This window comes from Centroberyx affinis, unplaced genomic scaffold (genome assembly GCF_046629955.1).
Source record: "Centroberyx affinis isolate AG114_WGS23_722 - 3 ecotype Tasmania unplaced genomic scaffold, CSIRO-AGI_Caff_v1 ptg006320l_1, whole genome shotgun sequence".
Taxonomy (NCBI): domain Eukaryota; kingdom Metazoa; phylum Chordata; class Actinopteri; order Beryciformes; family Berycidae; genus Centroberyx; species Centroberyx affinis.
In genome coordinates this window covers 41554-61781 of record NW_027283213.1, presented here as the reverse complement: position 1 = coordinate 61781, position 20228 = coordinate 41554, and the positions used below count along the sequence as shown (strand labels likewise).

General features: G+C 40.5%; 1 protein-coding gene across 3 annotated transcripts; it reads left to right on the top strand.

The window, feature by feature from the left end:
* Positions 1-463: 463 nt before the first annotated feature.
* On the top strand, positions 464-19004 carry LOC139638371 (ubiquitin-conjugating enzyme E2 D2-like). 3 transcript variants are annotated; one of them, XM_071512493.1, is made up of 8 exons: positions 464-775; positions 9395-9458; positions 9581-9612; positions 12419-12496; positions 12661-12766; positions 13758-13851; positions 18100-18186; positions 18368-19004. In XM_071512493.1, exons 1-7 carry the CDS (start codon positions 752-754, stop codon positions 18143-18145), a joined length of 444 nt encoding a protein of 147 aa, XP_071368594.1. In that variant the 5' UTR covers positions 464-751; the 3' UTR covers positions 18146-18186; positions 18368-19004. The 3 variants fall into 3 exon arrangements, with proteins under 3 accessions (XP_071368594.1, XP_071368593.1, XP_071368595.1); XM_071512492.1 differs by having other exon boundaries at positions 18100-19004; XM_071512494.1 differs by lacking the exons at positions 18100-18186; positions 18368-19004 and adding an exon at positions 15306-16440.
* Positions 19005-20228: the final 1224 nt, after the last annotated feature.

The window sequence follows — 20228 nt, the reverse complement described above, 5'->3', positions numbered from 1 at the left end:
AGCATCAAAATCTCCACTATCCATTTTTTCTCTCAAACCAATGTCTTTTATCAGTTTTTACATAATGCCCCAACATTGTTGCTTGTTAGTAGGCTGTGGAGGAACAGATAACACTAGCCATTCGTTCATGTAAACCTCATGTCATTCATATACCTTTGGGCTAAGAACAGTGTGAATCAGTAGCCCTGATCTACATAATAAGTGTTAGCCTTGGGTTAAATGTCTGTGTCTGAAAAGGGGTTAAAATAATCCTCGGCCAACTGTTAGCCCGGGGTCAATTTAAAATAACCCTAGGCTAAGGATGTCCTGTGTGAAAAGCCCTAAAAGCATCTATAAGACTCTATGGCCTGCAATTTCTTCCCGCCATCTTTCTCGATGGCGTTTGCGGACCGGAAATAGCGACAGAGTGAGACCTCTCTCCTTCTGTCACATCTTTGATAGGTATTCTGCTACGGAAGACATTTTGAGTTGGTGCGGTCGGTTATCTGAATAGCAGCGTGAAGCCAGGCTGACGTGTTGGAAAGTCAGTCTGCTTTGTTTCGACTGACTTCTAGCTATAAATAAGACGAGGAGACGTTATAAAAAGTCGCTGACATTTATTGTTTAATCGGCGTATGTGTAGCCTAGCTAGCCAGCGCATCGCATCGAGCCAGCCACAAAACCCAGCCAAGTCCTAGATGCTAGCTAGTTAGCATCACCTAGCTGGCCTACCCTCCTCCTCCTCGACAGCCGGTCCCTTCACACAGACACAATGGCTTTAAAGCGAATTAACAAGGTAAATAACCGACATTCCTTACATTTAATATGAACTCGAGTGGACATTTTTTTTGCTTTGAAGTCGACAGAACACCAGTGTTTGTCGCTAACGCTAGCTGCCGAATATGTGGATGCTAGCGCTAGCTTGTAGCTAGCTTGCTCTCCACCACACTGAAGCAGTCGGTCTGGATGACACACAAACATTTGATAGAAAACGTTAATAATCGCGATTATATGGGTTATACAGCAATACGGGAACGGAACTAGTCAGCTAGTATGTCATTGTTAGGTTCATATTAATTGTTTCGACAGTAAGCAGCATTTGGCCAAAATCCCTGTGGCGGGGCTGTAGCTGGGCTCAGTCCAAACAATGGTCCAATTTACTGACCTAATGTTAGCTTCAGCTTTAGCTGTAGCTCCAGTCAGGCCTTCAGAAGTGTCCTATCGCCTGCTTTCATCCAGCCTCATTAACATAGTGGAGTAACACCCAGTCTTTCAGATGGACATTTGGTATAGAGTGTCATTTTGTTCACAATTTACAATCATCGGGATTAACCTGAACGGTTTCCAATCTGAGGTTTCTCTTTCAATTCATGCTCACAGTCACAGTCAAGTGTGTGAATTCCTAACCTGCCTGATCTGAGCCGTGTTGGTGACTGTTTCTCGTCTCCAAGTCATTCAAACCTGAAAGATGAGCAGGGAGTGCAGGCTATATGTCACATACCAACACACAGCAGGTTTGGTCCAGGAAACCCAAACCCTGTCACATAAGTAGTGTGTCTTGTCCCAGTGAGCTGGATCCTGTCCGGGCCTCTCTCCCCTTCTGTCCACTAGACTCATGGCGTAAAAATAGACTGCTGCTGCTTACCCATCTGTAATAGACTGTGCCTCAGTCTGTTTTCTAATGCTGCGTTCACATCGTATGGGAACAACGGGTAAATACGACAGAAAATACTGTTCACTCAGCTTTCAGAAGGTAAATACTACCTGGGAACTCGGGGTTTGTGCCGTGTTCATGTCATATTGAATTTACACTAAATGTGAACTGCTGATTGGGGGGAAAACGTAGGCCTCCATGTCAGCCTCGTAGTGGGGATTACAACCAGGATACGTGCGGGACTTTTGTAGGCTCTGATTTTTCCCACTTGACGTCATGAATCATGGAAGTGTTTCGACACAGGCGGTAAACATGGCAACGAATCCACTGATGTCAAGTGTAGGAATGAGATTCATTTCAAATAAAACAAGAGTAATGATTTCCATCATGCAAGTCATTTTGTGATCACAGCTCTTAAAATACTGTGGCAAGACACAACACAGTCTGGGTTTCTGGTTTGTGGTTCACATTACAGTGTTTGTTTTGCTGTAAAACATGAAGTCAGCTGTTTCATCACTCAGTTCATGTGTGTTGAGAGTGAAACAGCTGATCAGGAGAAACCAAAATACAGAAAACTACAATCATGGCGTCTTAATGGTTGTAAACCAAGTCGATGCTTTAAACCGTCACATTGTGCCGAGTCTTTCTTCCATATGTGAATGGAGCGTTACAAACCTGACACATGATGGCAATGTGGAAGCCATGTTGGTCCTTCATGGTCATGGAAGTGACACCATCCTCTATCTGTCTGATCTAGAACAACATGATGTAGATCTGTGATGACGCCCCCGGGTGCCACATCACCGCTTCTCTTCAGCTCAACCCGCTTTTCTTCTTTTTCTTCATGCATCACAACCGAGCTGCAATGTTTTCAGTCCGCATCGCTTTACTCCATCGCAGAGAGAAGACAGACTGCCAACAGTTTCCACATTATGGATTTCAACAATTCATTGTTTTGTGTGTAATTAAGGTTTAGATTAAGATTTCCAGTTGAGGGGAGTTCAAAAATATTATTGGTTGAATTTTTGTCGTTGACAGGCACAGCATGAAGTAATCACAAAAAATACAGTAATTTTATTTTGATATAAAAATACAAAAAGCAAATTTCTTTTTATATTTTTTCCCGCTTCTTGTCAAATCTGTGTATATTAGCTGGTGTGAGTCGGTCGGTCCCAAAAATATACCGAGCATGTGTGAACAGCACAAATCACATGGAATCTGATCTTTTCAATTCTTATTTGGGCCACTTTCATATGTGGTCCTAAATCAAATACAGGTCTGATTTTTAGCAATGCGACCTCAGTCTGAACAGTCATATCGGAATTCATGTCGTCACTCGAGATCGACTCGAGTCACTCTGAATACAAACATGGAAGACAGCTGTGATGGAGGCAGTCAGTGGAGGGACAGTGTGTTCGACCTCAGAAGTATGTGGGGTGAAATTTTGGATGAAATGTTTCAGTGAAGCCATTCACGTCACGATCCACCACTCCTGGCTCCGACTCCGCATCCACACACACCTCCGTACAGAAGTAGCAGCCATCGCTCCACAAAAAGCCATAATTCAAAATTTGGCTCTCTTTCTCCTCATCCTCGTCCTCATTATCATCTGCTCACGAATTCGCCGGCTTCCACTGCACATCGACTTATAAATGAAATTGTAAACGCCGACTTCAGTGGCCTCCATGTTTACTTCATACGACAGCGAGCTGCGTGTCACGTCTTTGTCGTTCTTTTGCGTATGCGGGTCAGTTCAGGACCGTGACCAGTTCACACTGGAATCTGTTATTGGCCACATTTAAAAAATTATGTGAACAGCCACACAAAAAAATCAGATCTGAGCAATAAATCTGAATTGAGCACTAAGGCTTGCAATGTGAACGCAGAGAGCCGGCCTGCTGCGTCACTTCAGCTCGGCTGGTAAATCATCCTCAGGGTTTCCCACAGCAGAGACCCCGACTCAAATCCCAGGTGATTCAGTTCAGCAGGCGCCAAACTGGTCACAGCTTATCACGGATTACCTGCTTGTTTTTGTCTACTGTCCAATCAGATCAGTGGAGAGGCGGGACTTCTGCGGTGACTCTTGAAAGCGATGAACATGGCGGATCACCCGGAGCTTTACGCATCACAAGTTACAGTGATCTAAACAGAAAGCGGCCTGGAGGCAAAGTAGAGCTGTGTTCCAAATTTCTGGGAACTTTTTTTATCATGGATTTTCATTGTTAATAATTATTGTATAATTTAGCTAAACCACGTTGGCGCCAGCCATCACAATTCATGACAGCTGGCCTGTAATGCACTGGGGAAACCCTGAGGCTGACTGACAGCCAGGCCGGTAAATCCAGACCTCTGCTGGGAACATTCACCTGCACATTGTTCTGTTTCACCTGGCTGATGCTTGGAGGAGAGAGGAACCTTTCACATGAAGTTGATCGCTGGTTACCTGTCGAGGTACCTGACAGACTAAAACCCTGTTCACACCGGAGTAATATCACCTGGGGACGTCCACTGATTTGAAGTCATTGTGGAGATCGTCTGTGATTTTAATCCCATGTGAATCTGCCGTATCTGTGAAGTAAAATCTCTCGCATGAATGACCTCTTGTGTTTTGGTGAAGACGGCTCCACTGATAATACTAATCCCATGCAAATCGAACTCTCAGCAATTTCAGATGCAATTTGTTTTTGGTGTGCAACTTCTGTTGCTTCTTCTTGTCGACGTGCAACTTCTGTCTTCCTTCTGTCATGAAGAACGGAGGCAGTTGTGGAATCTGTAGAAGAGTTTGAACACATTTTCAGCACAAATATCAAACTCTTGACCTTAGTTGTGTCCGGGACACCGGTGATTTTGGTTTCAGCTTCACTTATATCCCGTGAATGTGTTTTACGAAACACAGGTTTGGGTGATTCATTAATTACATGATGTCCCAACATAATACTAATCCTGTGTAAAGAAGACTTAACATGCCTCCCACTTCCACTATGTTACCAGTAGGGATATGTTACCAGCTTACCAGCTCTCCATCCAAATTATATTATTGTCACTTTGTAATGACACTTTTAAATTGTTTACATTCTAGCAGCCAATGGCATCACTAGAAAGATTTGAGTCTCAGAAATAAACAGAATTCTGCACAGTCAGACTGTTTATTGATCACATTGTATCCTGGTTGTATTGAATCCTGAACCTCAGATCACGAATTGAATCGTATCGTGAGAGAAGCAGATCGTCCATCACTAGCTACCAGCTGACTATACTGAACAAAAATATAAATGAAACATGTAACGTTTTAGTCCCATGTTTTAAATTGAAATATCCCATAATTTTTCCACGTTAAAGCTTATTTCTCTCAAATCTTGTACTCAGCTTTGTTTTCTCGTTTCTCCTTTGGCCCAGAATTTCTCTTAATTGAGAGTGTGACCAAGCCAAATCTTTAAAGTTGTTGCATTTGTGTTTTTGTTCAGAATAGATGTTAAAATAGGTTTCTAAATGATGGTTATCTGTAGAGTAGACTAACTTGACTGCTGTCTGGTAGTCATTTCCGTCCTGTTAGCCGTGTTCATCACCCATCTGGCTCTGTGTGCTAGCCAACGCCGACGCTTCGTCCCGGTAACAAACCCGGCCGCAGCTTCCTGTGTGTTTGCAGCTCGCCGCCTTTACATCACTCCCCCGGCCAAGCAGCTCGCCCACCGTGAGAAGATATTTACATGCATCCGGCTGAAGCTGGTGCGTGAACGGTCAGCCTCCTCAGCAGGAAACGCACCTGATTCACAAAGCAGAAGTGGGTGAGAAGCTCAACAGGATCCGTGTCAGTGTAGGAACTGAGTTTTGTCTCGGGTGTAGCGGCGTAGGATCAAACCTTTCCTCCCATCAGCCACAGCCGGTGATGGATTCCTGATTTTTTTTAATATCAGAAATGAACCTTCAGACAGAGATTCATCGGCTGCCAGAGCGTCTGATGGACTGAAGATTTAGCGGCATCTGGCCGGGGCTAATTTACCGTCCTGGCACCGATCTTCATGCTGGTTTTTTAATTAACAGTAAAGTCACAGTTTGGCTCCGAAGCCGCTTTCTTATTGATACCAAGGAGCTGATCAGTCATCTATCGGTCCACAGCTGTCACTTTAACATCAGGGATTGCATTGCCTCGTGAAATAAAAACAGGCCAATATACTGCTATACCCGGTGTCCAGTTTATTAACCTAATTAGCCGTTCAGTGATTTATTTTTAAGCAGTAGCCTGGCTGCTTGTTGCCTCTCTTTAAACTTTGACCTCGTCAGATAAACAAACAGCTGACAGCAGCAGCTTGGTTTTACAGTTACCTGCCTGCTGACATTTAGAAACAGGAAACTCAAACGATCCAAGAGTCAAACAACAAACAGCTGAAACACAACAGCAGCGATAAGAGCAAAGACAGTCAGACACTGTTGAACCGGCCTAGTGTGCGTGTGTGTGTGTGTGTGTGTGTGTGTGGTGTGCTGCTGCTGCACAGGTGGGTGTGCAGACTGACTGAGTCGATGAAAGGTTTTGATTCATGGGCCAAAGATTATCTGCAGCTCTAATAATAATAATAAACTTTATTTATATAGCATCTTTCAAAACACGGTTACAAAGTGCTTTACAGTAAAAACAGAACACATTAGAAGCACCAAGAGATTCGAATGAACTAAAAGCCATAAACATAAACACAAAGGGAGTAAAAACACAAAATTAAAAAATTATAATAAACATGAAATAAAAAAAATAAAAATAAAATAAAATAAGGAGGCGGCTCAGGTAAAATCAGGAAATGCTTTCTGATAAAAGTATGTTTTAAGAAGAGACTTGAAAGAAGACGCTGACTGTGTTTACATGGACTGAGTCTCACGGTTATGATCGGGTTTATGAAGTATCCCGTTTTGTTTGCGCATGTAAACATCATATCCCGATTTCAGAAACCTGGATAAGCCCTTATCCCGGTTTTGAGAAACCAGATTATGCTAGCTGGAGTACTGCAGAAACCGGGATCCTGTTGCATGTAAACATCTGATCCAGGTTTCTGACCGCTGCAGACTACCTGAGCAGGCGCCGCTTCAGCCGAGAGACGGAACAGAAAAACACAAACAACAACAACGAGAGCGTCTCACTTCTGGAGCGATGAAGAAACAGAGTTTTGTCTTTCGGTGATGAAAGAATGAAATATACTCGGCAGTTTAGATGGAGAAAGCATCGACATGCTGACCTGTTCAAGTCTGTAGAGACAGACTACAGGAGGCCGGGTTCCAACACGCACAGTGGAGCAAGACAGGTCAGGTGGAAAATACTAAAGAAACATTACTACAGCCAAACATCAAAACAAAACAGTCAAATTAATTAAAGGTTAACAGTTACAGAGGAATATCAGATTAATGATTTTAAAATTGCCGGTTTGTGTTGTAAACATCACAGGCGCCAACAGCATGCAGTAATCAGTAACAGGGATGCTAGTATTTGTCATGTGTACGGGGATATGAATAACCAGATTTCTCTGTGTTCCATGTAAACGCCATATCCTGAATATGATCAAAACCGGGATACTCAAATCCATGTAAACGCAGTCACTGACTCAGACGGCCTTATTTCCTCGGGCTGGTCCTTCCAGAGCCTCGGGGCCCTGATGGCAGAGGCTCTGCCCCCTTTAGTTTTCAGCCTGGACTCTGGAAGGGACAGAAGGCCTCTGCCCCAGGATCTCAAACTACGCAAAGATTCATAAGGCATTAAAAGGTCTAAGATATAATCTGGAGCCAGGTAATGAAGAGCCTTAAAGGTAATCAATAACATCTTAAAATCAATCCTAAAACAAACAGGGAGCCAATGTAAAGAGGCTAAAACAGGTGTGATGTGATCGTGCCTCTTAAGCCCTATTCACACGGGACTAGTATGACCTGGGGACCACATGTGATTTAGAAATTAACCCCCCGACATCTGTGTTTCCTGTGATGCATTCACACGGGATTAGCGAAGTCTGTATTTTACTCAAATTTACTGACATTATCCCCCGGATATGATGTCAGAATGTTCCTTACCGCATCCATCTCGTCATGTTTAGAGATTTCGCTCTTCTGATGGATTTGAGTTTGCTCTTTCTGTGAAGGGGTCTCCATAATTCTCGACGGAAAAGAGGCAGAAAACAGGCGCGGAGAAAACCCCAAATCACCGAGATGCCGGTTCGCACGGGACTGATATTATCACATGACCTCTGTGTTTGGCGAAGTATGGTAGGTAATTTGCGGTGGAATTTTTATTTTACAAATTACGCACATGGCAGATTCGCACGGGATTAAGATCACAGACGACCTCCGCAATTATTACAAATTACTAGAGGTCCCCAGGTAATACTAGTCCTGTGTGAATAGGGCTTTAGTTCTGGTTAGAAGCCTGGCAGCTGAGTTCTGTACAGTCTGGAGTCGTTTTTGTTTCAGCTCTAAAATCCTTATAGTCCTTAAGTTATACTGTAATTTCCATTTTCTTTTTCTTTTTTTCGATTAATTGTTCCGATCTAAGAAAAGTCTAGAACTTGATATATAAGATGCCAAAAACATAGTAACATGAATTTGTTCCCAGTTAATGAAGCCTGATTAAACAAAATAATCAGATTGTATTTTAGCCGGTGTATTAAACATGAGTCATCTTCTCCAACACAGAGGTGAGAATCAGGTTTTCCTCTCCAGGTCTGATGTCAGATTCCTGGAGTTAGTGTTTTTCCTCACTCGCTCGCTCTCGTCCTGCAGCAGAACAACGACACACTGAGGCTCTGAATCGCTCAGAGGCAAAACTCTGTCTCTTCACTATGTGTTGATTTATTCAACAGCAGCTAGGTTCTCTCTCTCTCTCTCTCTCTCTCTCTCTCTCTCTCTCTCTCTCTCTCTCTCTCTCTCTCTCTCTCTCTCTCTCTCTGTCTCTCTGTCTCTCTGTCTCTCTGTCTCTCTCTCTCTCTCTCTGTGTCTCTCTCTCTCTCTGTTTATCCGCCCTGCAGCATGTGATGTTTTTCACATTACAGCAGTTTTAAACAGTTAAAAACTCACCAGCATGGTGTGTTTTATTGCATTTTATTCTATTGTTTTTTTAATTTAGTTTTTATCATATATATTTTTTTATATTTAATTTTATTTCTTTCTGTTCAGCACTTTGTGAACCCTTTGTTTTGAAAGTTTATTAAACTGGGGGAAAAAGGTTAATTTTCCCCTTTCAGGTTTTACTAAATAGATGAAACAAGTTGGAAATGGATACATCTCCTCTTTTCATAATTTAACTCAACATGTTTTATAGTGAACTTAATTATTTTCTTTAATTTTTATCATATTATCAATATTGTATTGTAGTTTTCCTCAGTATTTTTGCTGTTTCTCTTTACTGCCAGCTAAAGCACTTTGCAGCTTTTATTTTGAAAAGTGCCATATAAACTTTATTATTGTTGTTAAAAGTGACCTGTTGGTCAAAAGTCCCTGGTATTCCCTGATAGTTTTGGTATTTCTTATGAATTCTTGGGAGTTTATTTCTGATCCACATCAGAAAATCGATCAAACTCTGAACTTTTCCTGTCTGGAACACTCCTGCTATCATAATACAAAAATGTAATTTTGTGTGTGTGTGATGGGATTAACATGGCACTGGATTCTAATCAGCACCCCTCTCTCTTTTCTCTCTCTATTTCTTTGTTCTCTTTCTTCATGTACTTTTTTCTTTTTCCTCTTTTCCGTCTGTCTCTTCTGTTCCTCTCCTGTCTGTTTCCTGACCCTCAGGAGCTAAACGACCTGGCCAGAGACCCTCCGGCTCAGTGTTCAGCCGGGCCCGTCGGCGATGACAGTAAGACGATTTTATTTTTAAAACTTCCTCACATAAAGACATAAAGACATGAAAGTGTTGCAGCTCGTCCGGCTGACTCTACTCGCCTCTGATTATTAATCCCACTTCTCTTCCTCTTCCAGTGTTTCATTGGCAAGCTACTATTATGGGGCCTGTAAGTATCAAACTGCTCTGAATTACAGCGGGGGTTAACACTAAAGCATTATGGGTACGATCATGATGTGACTGGGTACCAGGTAGTTATAGTTATATTGGGTTAGGGTTTCAAAAGTAGACATTTTTATATACATTACTTTACATACATTACTTTTTATATACTTACTCATTGAATTATTAAATACAAATTTAATCTAAAAATAAAAAATAAAAATGACTTAGTTAAAATGACTAAAGTTAAAAAAGACGATAATTATACAGATTTCTTTTTTTTTATTATTATTGTTAAAAATTGCATGCCTACTTTTGAGGCACCAAGTTCAGCTAATCGGTTTATCTGCGGGTTTTAGAAAGTCTGAAAAGTCTTAAATGCTCTAAATTTAAAGCCTTGAAAAATATTAAAATGAAAACGCACAACTTACTCCGCTTGCTCTCGTGTGCTAGCAGAGCGAACACACTGAGCATATGATAATCTTGGATCATAACTTGCATAATTTGATGCTAAAATATAAAACGAATGTAATCTGAGTGTCAGTACAGTAGTTTGTACAAAGATTTACTTCATCAGAGTCATCAGTGGCCTCTTCACACCTGCAGTAACATGAGTCTTGTATCTGGATTGTGTTCAGATGTCTTTGTAGCTGGATTACATTCAGATGTCAGAAAGTCAGAAAGTTCTCATGCATTCACACTGGGATTGGATTTCTCTTTCCCTCACAAGTCACTTCCCCTCATGCATCCTTGGGACGGCAAGTGCTAAGAAAATGGCTTTTTATTTTAATTTTTCACATTATATCGCAGGTCCAAACAGGTCCAACAGACAAAGAAAAAGAAACTTAATCGAATCCCCCACCCCCCAAATACCAGACACACACATATAAACATTATACATAGCCAGACATCCATAAAAGGAAAATAAATAACACAAATAGAATGAAATGACAGAAAAATTGGTTACATTATCATGCTGTCAGCTTCCATATCCTCAACAAAGGTGAAGAAAGGCTGCCAAATAGTATGAAATTTCCTCGTAGACCCTCTGACAGTATATCTGATCTTCTCCAATTTAAGATGGTACATGACTTCCCTGATCCAATGACTATATGTCGGTGGAACAGGGTTGAAAATGGCATTTTTATACACACTTTTTCTTACTTTTCAAAACAGAGAAAGAGATCATCTTAGACAATATACATATAAGTGGAGAAGAAGACTGCTAGTTTACTTAGTTCACTTCTGTTACAGGAAGAAGTAGCAGGTAACTTCTGTTCACTTAGTTCCTACATGTGGATCGAAGACGCTTTGCATCTACACTTCTTTGTTGATGTGGTCAAATGCGTCTCTGACTTCCGGAGGTGGTTTGAGTTCAGATCAGATCAGGATGCAGTTACACCTGGGTTTTATGCATCGGATCACAATCCGCTCACCCAGAACGCATGTTACAGCAGGTGGAAAGGGGTCAAAGGTGAATATGATGCGAAACACAACAAAATAAAGCACCGGCTCTGGAAAAACTGTTCCTCAGATCAGGCGCTGTGGTACTGACTCACCTCTGGGACCACATGTAAGACTACAGAACAGTCCAGGAGCCGTCTTGGTTAACTGTAGTTAAGCATTAGCTGTAGTAAGGCGATGCAGAAAATATCTTATGCCTGATTTAACTAAACTTGTATTAAATAATCTTATTTTATTTATTTATTTATTTATTTAACCTTTATTTAATCAGGAGGTCCCTTGAGATTGAAATCTCTTTTCTGAGGGAGACCTGGCCAAGACAGCACACCAGTTACAGTTTAAATAGAAATAAAACACAACAGACAGGGAATACAAACATCAGTTACAGTTATAGTTTAAATAGAAATAAAATACAACAGACAGGGAATATAACCATCAAGCACACAAGGAAGAGACTATATCCAGCTCAATTAAGGCAGTTGCATTTCTCAGTTACATGGACTTTTAACATGGCTTTAAATTTTTCTAGTTTATTAAGATGTAGTATGCTCTGCAGATTATTCCATGTCCAGGGAGCAAAGTAGGAGCTTGATTACTGCCGGATAATATGGCCGAATGCCACAAAAAAAGATTTAAGCAAACTGCAGCTAGTACAGAGCAAGGCGGCTTCTCTCAACATGGAAAGTTTTGCAATCAAAAACTCTTATCATATCAGTACAGTCAATTAAAACAATTTAGAGTCATATACATTATGCCACCAGACAGGCAACAAAAGGCCGGTTTTCACTTCCCAAGGCAAACACTAATCTCCTTAAACGCACAGTAGTATATAGAGCAATGAAAACATGGAATTCTTTACTACTATTACTGACTAAATTAACACATAAATCAATGTTTAAAAAGCAAATAAGGAAACATACATATTAATGTTATTTTTTAATATACAGTACTGTACAGAAGTCTTAGGCACATGTAAAAAAAAAAATCCATAAAGCGAAGATGCTTTCAAAAATAATGAAATGAAAAGTTTCTAAATATAAAAAATTACTAGAAAGAGCAGTCTACTGACACACTAATGCAGAAAACAAATAAATATCTAAGACAAAACTGATATAAAAAATCTAGGGTGCCTAAGACTTTTGCACAGTACTGTATGTTTATGTTTGCCATTTGTGTTGACTGTAATGTTTAATGTATGTTTTTAAATGTGGACCCCAGGAAGACTAGCTGTGCTTTAGGGCAAAGCTAATGGGGATCCTAACAAATAAACAAATAAACAAAACAGTGTGAATGTCTAACTTGGAGCTGTTGTCTGTCCTCTGATGTCTCCTTGTGTTTTCCTGTTGCAGAATGACAGTCCCTACCAGAGCGGCGTATTTTTCCTGACTATTCATTTCCCTACAGATTATCCCTTCAAACCACCCAAGGTCAGTCGGCTCCTCCATCACTCTCCCCTCTGTGAAGTACTATGAATGTCTTCTATGTGTAACATTATTGATAACCTGACGCGTTGAGGTTAACGCTATCTTTCCTGTTTCCTGTTCCGAGTCCACCGAGTCATTTCTCTCCCTTCCTTCCTTCCTTCCTCCAGGTCGCCTTCACGACAAGAATTTATCACCCAAATATTAACAGTAATGGCAGCATCTGCTTGGATATTTTGAGATCGCAGTGGTCTCCAGCATTAACTATCTCTAAAGGTGAGAGACTCTTTCATCCTAAATTCAGTTTGTTGGTGTCGGAGCGGTTTGAGCCGTGATGCAGAGCAAGAAGCCGCATTTCATTTCTTAGTTTTTTATTACGCATCTCCTGCTCGTTTCTGAGAGATTGCTGTTCTGTTTATTTTTAAACTTTGTGTTCTTGATAACGCCGCTGTACATTTGAAATGGTTTTGTATCTGAGACTCATTTTAAGCTCAGTAGATGTTGAAAGTGTAAATGGATGGAAGGTGCAGTGTAGTCCCATCACTCTGCTGTGCTGTTTGAATGCATTTTGTTTGTTTTCGGTCCTTGGGAAGGACTTGGCCTTTTCTTCAGAGTAAATATTCTCTCTTTACTGTAAATATCCAGTGTCAGGTGTTGAAAAGACTAAAGTGACTCTTTATGGTGCAGAAGCAGCTTCCCTTTCCCCTCCACTGACACCTTACTGCATCTTAATAATCATACTTTACATTTATTATAAAATATGACGACAAGTGTTATTTTCCATGTTTTCTGTATGAAGCACAGCTCATATTACCTGTTTACCAGCAGTATCCCATGTTATCAAATTTCATTCCAAAATGTCAAATCCACATCAGAAGTGTTTTGCTGCCTGAAATTCAGAATCTCAAACAAATTTTAAAAACTTTTATGTCTTAAGATGAGTCACAGCTTTCATAGTAAACTGTAGCAGGTTTACTATACACAACAGCAGTTATTTTCTGAGAGTTGAGGATGTTTTTTTTTTTTTATTATTATTCCCAAATAGTGGAGATCTCATTTTGGAATTAAACTTAAACTGTATGTTCCTGCATCAGTGTTGGAGACAAATTCCTGTACATTTATTGTATTTAGAAAATAAAGGGATTGTGAATCTGATATTTTACGGTAATAGAATCCATTTTAATATTAATTTAGTACTGCTGTGCTTTAGGCATTTGTTTTCTAACTCACACCTTGGTAACCTGATGATTTTGTGTTTTCTTTGCAGTCCTTTTGTCCATTTGTTCTCTGTTATGTGACCCAAACCCTGACGACCCGCTAGTGCCAGAGATCGCCCGCATCTACAAAACAGACCCCATTAAGTAAGTTCCCATCTACAAAACAGAAACCAGTAAGTTCCCATCTACAAAACAGAGACCAGTAAGTTCCCATCTACAAAACAGAAACCAGTAAGTTCCCATCTACAAAACGGAGACCAGTAAGTTCCCATGTACAACACAGAAACCAGTAAGTTCCCATCTACAAAACAGAAACCAATAAGCAAGTTCCCATCTTCAAAATGGAAATCAATGAGTTCCTATCTTCAAAACAAACCAGTAAGTTCCTATCTATAAAATAGAAACCAGTAAGCAAGTTCTCATCTACAAAACGGAAATCAATGAGTTCCCATCAACGAAAACAGGTCGCCAAAAATTAGTTCCCAAAAATTTGTCCCATCTTTGTAATTATTTCTGAATGTATTCAGTATGAACATGTTCCACCTCTACATGATAGTGGAGTCATGTTCACTGTCACTGCTGAATAGATGCAGTTCATGAATTTTTCCAGATTCCTGGTTAAGTTTTCAAGCCTTTTTTTCCATTAGATTTCAGCTATTTCAGTCTGGCATTGCTGTGCAGGCTAAAGGCTACTACTGTACCACTACTAGAGATAATCATTTCTCTTTGCTCGTATCAACCGGTTAAGTTTTCCCTACAAAGCAAAGGACATTTTACATGTCCTGTGGTAAATCCTCAAAATCCAGCAGCCACTTTCACTGTTTTAGCAGCCAGCTGGAGGTTTAGAACAGGACTACAGAAGCTGGTTGGTTACCTGGACAGGGTTCCTACACAGGTCTGGAAAGTCTGGAAAAGTATTAAAAATGAATTTGATAATTTCCAGGTCTTGAATATTTTGGGACACACATAATTCTAGCTTTTATGTTGTTGTAGAGCCACAGTTTTTGTTGATGTGAAGAATAATGTTCAGATAGAGGGACGCTCTTATTACCCAGCCGCTGTCAGCATGCATTATATCAAATACCCACCAAAATCAAATCCGGTCAAGAACATAGGGTCTGGGAAAAATATGGAATTTCAAAATGTAAACCTGGTAGGAACCCTGCCAATCATCTCACATATTCTGATATTTGTCTCTGTGAAGAACAATCTTCATCTATACAGTGATATGACCTAGTTAGCAGGGGCAAGATGTCTATCTGCGTAAATCATATTGAACACCAGACAAAATTTTCAAAACAAATCAAGGTCTGGAAAAAGTATGGAATTTTTTAATTGAAAATGTGTAGGAACCCTGGTTTTAGCAGCCAGCTGGAGGTTTAGAACAGGACTACAGAAGCTGGTTGGTTACCTGGAGAGTGGACGAACTTACCAGACAAACATTTCTTAGCATTTCTCTGGAGACTGGCGGCCGTTTCCCAGCTTGATCTTGACCTGGAATAACCGGTATAACACTTCACACTAAAAATGGGGGAGAAAAGCTGCTGCAAACAGGCAACCCAGAGGCTTTTAACCCGAGTCTCCTGCTCCTCCATCAGGTATAACAAACTAGCGAGGGAGTGGACAGAGAAGTATGCCATGCTGTGAGGGTAAGGCCCGTCCGCCCGGTCGCTTCGTCTGTTTACTCTGCATCGATAAAACTACTAATGAAGCAGACCAGGTTCTAGATTTACTCACCGGCCCGCCTGGCCGGACGGGGCGGACTGTGATCGTCACTTCTGGGACTGCTGGCTGTATTTCAGTCTTCCTGCTCGGGGGAAAATGTTGTTTGAAACTTTCCAGAAGCTTGGATTTGCCTTTTTAAAGCACGTTAATTCAAAGCATGGGTCAAACACAAAGACTCAGTAGTGTGTTTGGTTCAGGTGTTCTGACCAGAGAGGACAGTTCCAGCGTTTTGTTCATGCCTGTAATGTTAATTCTGACAGTTTTTACCTGCTGCTCCATGATTACAGATATTTTTTAATCTGCGTCTCCAAACCTCTGTCTCATTCACTTCCATTCAATTCCAAACAGCAGAGAAAACAGCTGGATTCAGTCGGTAAAGAGAATCCAAGAAGAGGCAAGACGCTACTTCTGGTTCCTTACTTGTTTCTTTTCTGCTTCTTACTTTCCAAAATAAATCTTTCAACCAATAGCTATCGTTCTCTGTGGCTCCGTTAGGCCCCGCCTCCTGTCAATCAACCCAGTCAAGACAACAGACTAAAGCAAGACTCTTCCTCCAGCTACAGTCTGGAACATGAAACAGAAAGTAAAGCTAGATTTAAACTGCTGCTGCTCGTAATATTTAGACAGTTTGTTCCAGAATATTTACTGTGAAAAACAACTAAGACTAAAATATCAAATATCTGCTAACATGATGGAAAACAGGGAGGGAGTGAAGGAAATGAGCAGAAACTCCAATCAGACTGGAACTGTCCTTTAAGGCTCGTTAGCTCCCGCAACAGTCAGATTTAAATTTAGTAGGAATAAGACGAATATTACAGAAAATAATTATTACACCAACTGAACATATTGAAACTCCAGCAGGTGAAGATGCAGCTTCTTCACTGACAGGTTTGTGTCTGACATCAGAAGCAGGAGACCGGCGGACTGTTGCTGTGATCAGATTGTGTTTTGGTTTTTAAAGCATCTTGGGTCTGGTTTTGTTGTCAGTAGCTGCAGTTACATGAGCCGTATTTTACATAAACACTTTACAATAAGGGTACATTAATAAAGGGTTAGTTAATGCTTAATAAGCATTAACTAACCTTTAATTAACAGTTAACTAATGTGTCTGGTAATCATTTACTAATTTATACATTATTTAATAGTCATCTTTATAAACCATTAAATAATGTATAAATTCATACCTTAGTTAACATGAACACGTTAGGAAATTACTACCAAAGACATTAGTTAACTGTTAATTAAGGGTTAGTTAATGCTTATTAAGCACTAACTAACACTTATTAAGCATTAACTAACCCTTAATTAATGTACCCTTATTGTAAAGTGTTACCTTTTTTCCTTCTGTATGAAAAAATATTCATTCCGATTGAAGATTCCGCCACAAGCAGCACTTCTGTCAGAACATACGAAGTGTCAGAAACAAACGTTTTGTTTTGCCCCTGAAATGATCGGGTCCACTTGTAATTTCCATCAGCATACCCTGAAACTGTCCCCGGGTGGGCGGAGTCAGCACCGGATATAAAAACAGGCTGCACCTCCTTCATGGAGCCCGAGTGCCCTGAGGTTCATAACAAGCTCAGCCGTTCAAATTCTCCCAGAAAAAAGTAAACGTCATTGACATCGTTACATCAAATGGGAAAAAGTCGAGATATTCAGCCAGAGAAAGTGATCAGAACGAGTGTTTACATGTCAAAATTTTATCCATCGACCAGATTATAAAAGTGTTAAACCATCACTCTGAAACTGAATGAAATTGAATTCGGATCGGGCCGGTTTAGTCTCATCAAGGTGTTCAGAGAGAGCCTAAGCCCCTCCCCTTCCACTGTCCACCATGGGACCTTATTTCTGAAAAATATGTACGGTAGTCAACGGCGAGAGACAAATAATTGTTTGATCCCATTTGAATTGTGCCATGAATTACACATATGATGTTTTGTCAATTTAAAAGATAATTTTGCAAGTCAACAAAGTGTCAGTTTGTGGTAAAACTGTTGAAGTATCAGACTGTGAAAATACATAATTAGAAAGACGACACACCCAAAAGTGGTGTAAGTGACATCATAACTTTCTCTCTCCACAAGCTCCCAGAGCCTGAAGCTCAGTCCCTCTCAGACAGCAGGAGTATTATACACAACCTGCAAGGTAGACAGGAAGAAGGGATTTAAACTGCTTCAGGATAGTTTCAGTACAGTGGGGGCTAACGTTAACGCCATGCTGTGTGTTTCCTATGTTTCCTTCATGTTGGTGTCGGTGAGACAGAGATGTAGTTCACTGAGCCTGAAACACTAAACTAAACTTTACTTTACTGTTTTACCACAAACTGACACTTTCTTCACTTGCTAAATGATCTTTTAAACTGACAAAACATCATATGTGTAATTCATGGCTCAATTCAAACAGGATCAAACAATTATTTGTCTCTCGCCGTTGACTACTGTACATATTTTTTCAGAAATAAGGTCCCATGGGGACAGAGGAAGGGGAGGGGCTTAGGCTCTCTATATGAGGCGTTTTTATTCTGACTGGGCTGCTGTAGTGGGATAAAAGGCTCCATGTAAACGCAGCAGTGTGTGTTGAAGCATCAGAAGGCATGCTGGTCTCTCCTGCTGGTCTCTCCTGCTGGACTGCTGATCTGATCTGACCCCGTCTCCTTCCTGTCTGCAGGTACAACAAGACAGCTCAGGAATGGACTCAGAAGTACGCCATGTGATCCCGGTCCGCTCATCTACTTCCTTATAGCTGGAATAAACTGTCAGTTACTGTTCTTTTTGCCCATTTGGCCACACCTCCTCTCATCAGCCAATAACAGCAATTTGTTTTGATTTTTGCCCCCTCCTCCCCCCGCCACCCCCTTCCCCTCCCCCCCCAACTTAAATTGATCCAAATGCTTTTAGAAATGTCTTCATCTGCCCTTTCTCTGCTTTTCCAAAAGATGCCAAGGGCTGAGAACTCTTATGTGGAGCATGTTATCTGTATAGAAACCAGCCACAGCCACTTTGTACCGAGCTCTGCTCCAACAGGAAGGTGCCAACTCCAGAAAAAAAAAACAAGAAACATGTTCAAACCACAGATTCTCCTCATGCCGTCATGTTTAAACCGGGGTCAACATGGTGCAATCACGTGTCTGTGAGCTTTTACCAATAACTAGTAGGGAACTCGAGGTCTGTGAATATTATACACTCACTATTAAAACTGACTGTTTGAATAGAGAACTGCTAAAAAAAAAATACACCGGCAGGTTAATAAGAAAAAAAAACATTTTATGCATGTCAATAATAGAAGTAATTGGTTCATGTGCTGCTGAGAACGGACGGAGGCGAGGAGTGCAGATATGTCCACTTTTAAAAAGGTGATTTGGGTTTTTTTTCTTTTCCTTTTTGTTACCGTTCTTTTTTCGGGGGTTTGTTTTTAGACCGGAGAGCCATTAGTTTATCCATCATCCACAACACTGTTCTCCTCTTTTTGCACTGAAGATGTTATTCAAAGCTCTCAACGGCTGATTGATCAACTAATAGCTCTGCTATGTGATGGTTTATTTTTTTTTCTCAATAAAGTTGAACAAATTGCAATTTTCATGTCCTGTGGTTTGTTTTTTCTTCAGTTTGGGGAAATTTATGACGCCGGTCGTAATGTGTCTTAATGTTTTTGTGCTTTTTGGGGCAACAAAGTCCAAAACCAGTGGTGGAAAGTAACTAAGTACATTTACTCAAGTACTGTACTTAAGTACAATTTTGAGATACTTGTACTTTACTTGAGTATTTCCATTTGATGCTACTTTATACTTCCACTCCACTACATTTCAGAGGGAAATATTGTACTTTCTACTCCACTACATTTATTTGACAGCTTTAGTTACTTTTCAGATGGAGATTTGACACAATGGATAATATAACAAGCTTTTAAAATACAACACATTGTTAAAGATGAAACCAGTGGTTTCCAACCTTTTTGGCTTTTGATGTCTTACAAAAAGCAGTGTGTAGTCGGGTCACATTTCAGATGTCTATGAGTTGTTAACAGCTCCACCAAATAGTGATTTTTCCCTCTAAACCTCACATGGTTTCATTTCAATAAACGTTCAAATGATCCAATATTTCAGCAAAAATCAAAGATTAGAGAAAAAGTCCAAAAATTGAAAACAGATTTGTGTGTCAGAACTTTGTTTTTTCTTCTTTCCTCTCCCATTAATCATCTCACGACCCCTCAGATTTATCCGGTGACCCTTTGGCGGGGCCCGACCCCTGGGTTGGGAACCACTGGACTAAACTAGCTAACTGTATATAAAGTAGTTCAAACTAGCTCCACCTCCAGCAGCTACAACAGTAACATGCTGCTTACACACTGATGCTTCAGTATTAATAATCTAATGATGTCATATATAATAAAATATCAGTCAGAGGGACCAAACCACTACTTTGACTTTAATACTTTAACTACATTTTGCTGCTAATACTTATGTACTTTTACTTAAGTAGGAGTTTTCATGCAGGACTTTTACTTGTAATGGAGTATTTTTACATTGCTGTACTGGTACTTTTACTTAAGTATCAGAGTACTTCTTCCACCGCTGTCCAAAACTAATTTTACAGTGAGATGAGAAAATCGTTTTGAAAAACAGGGAAAGAGCTGGAAGAGCCGCTGTGTGGCTCCTCATGTCACTCTGCTGTAAATCTGTTTGAAGACGAGGAATCTGTCAGATATCACAACAGTAAAGAGGAAGGAACGACTGATCTGTTGGATCAGGAACTGTAATCTGATCACTGAAACTGGAACAGTAAAGCCTTACTTTCCTC

Excerpts from the sequence above, each read along its gene's own strand:
- LOC139638371 (XM_071512494.1), top strand. The coding sequence starts at position 752 with ATGGCTTTAAAGCGAATTAACAAG. Across the intron at positions 9,613-12,418 it reads AAGCTACTATTATGGGGCCT|AATGACAGTCCCTACCAGAG; the intron begins GTAAGTATCAAA and ends TTCCTGTTGCAG. Across the intron at positions 13,852-15,305 it reads TACAAAACAGACCCCATTAA|GTATAACAAACTAGCGAGGG; the intron begins GTAAGTTCCCAT and ends CTCCTCCATCAG.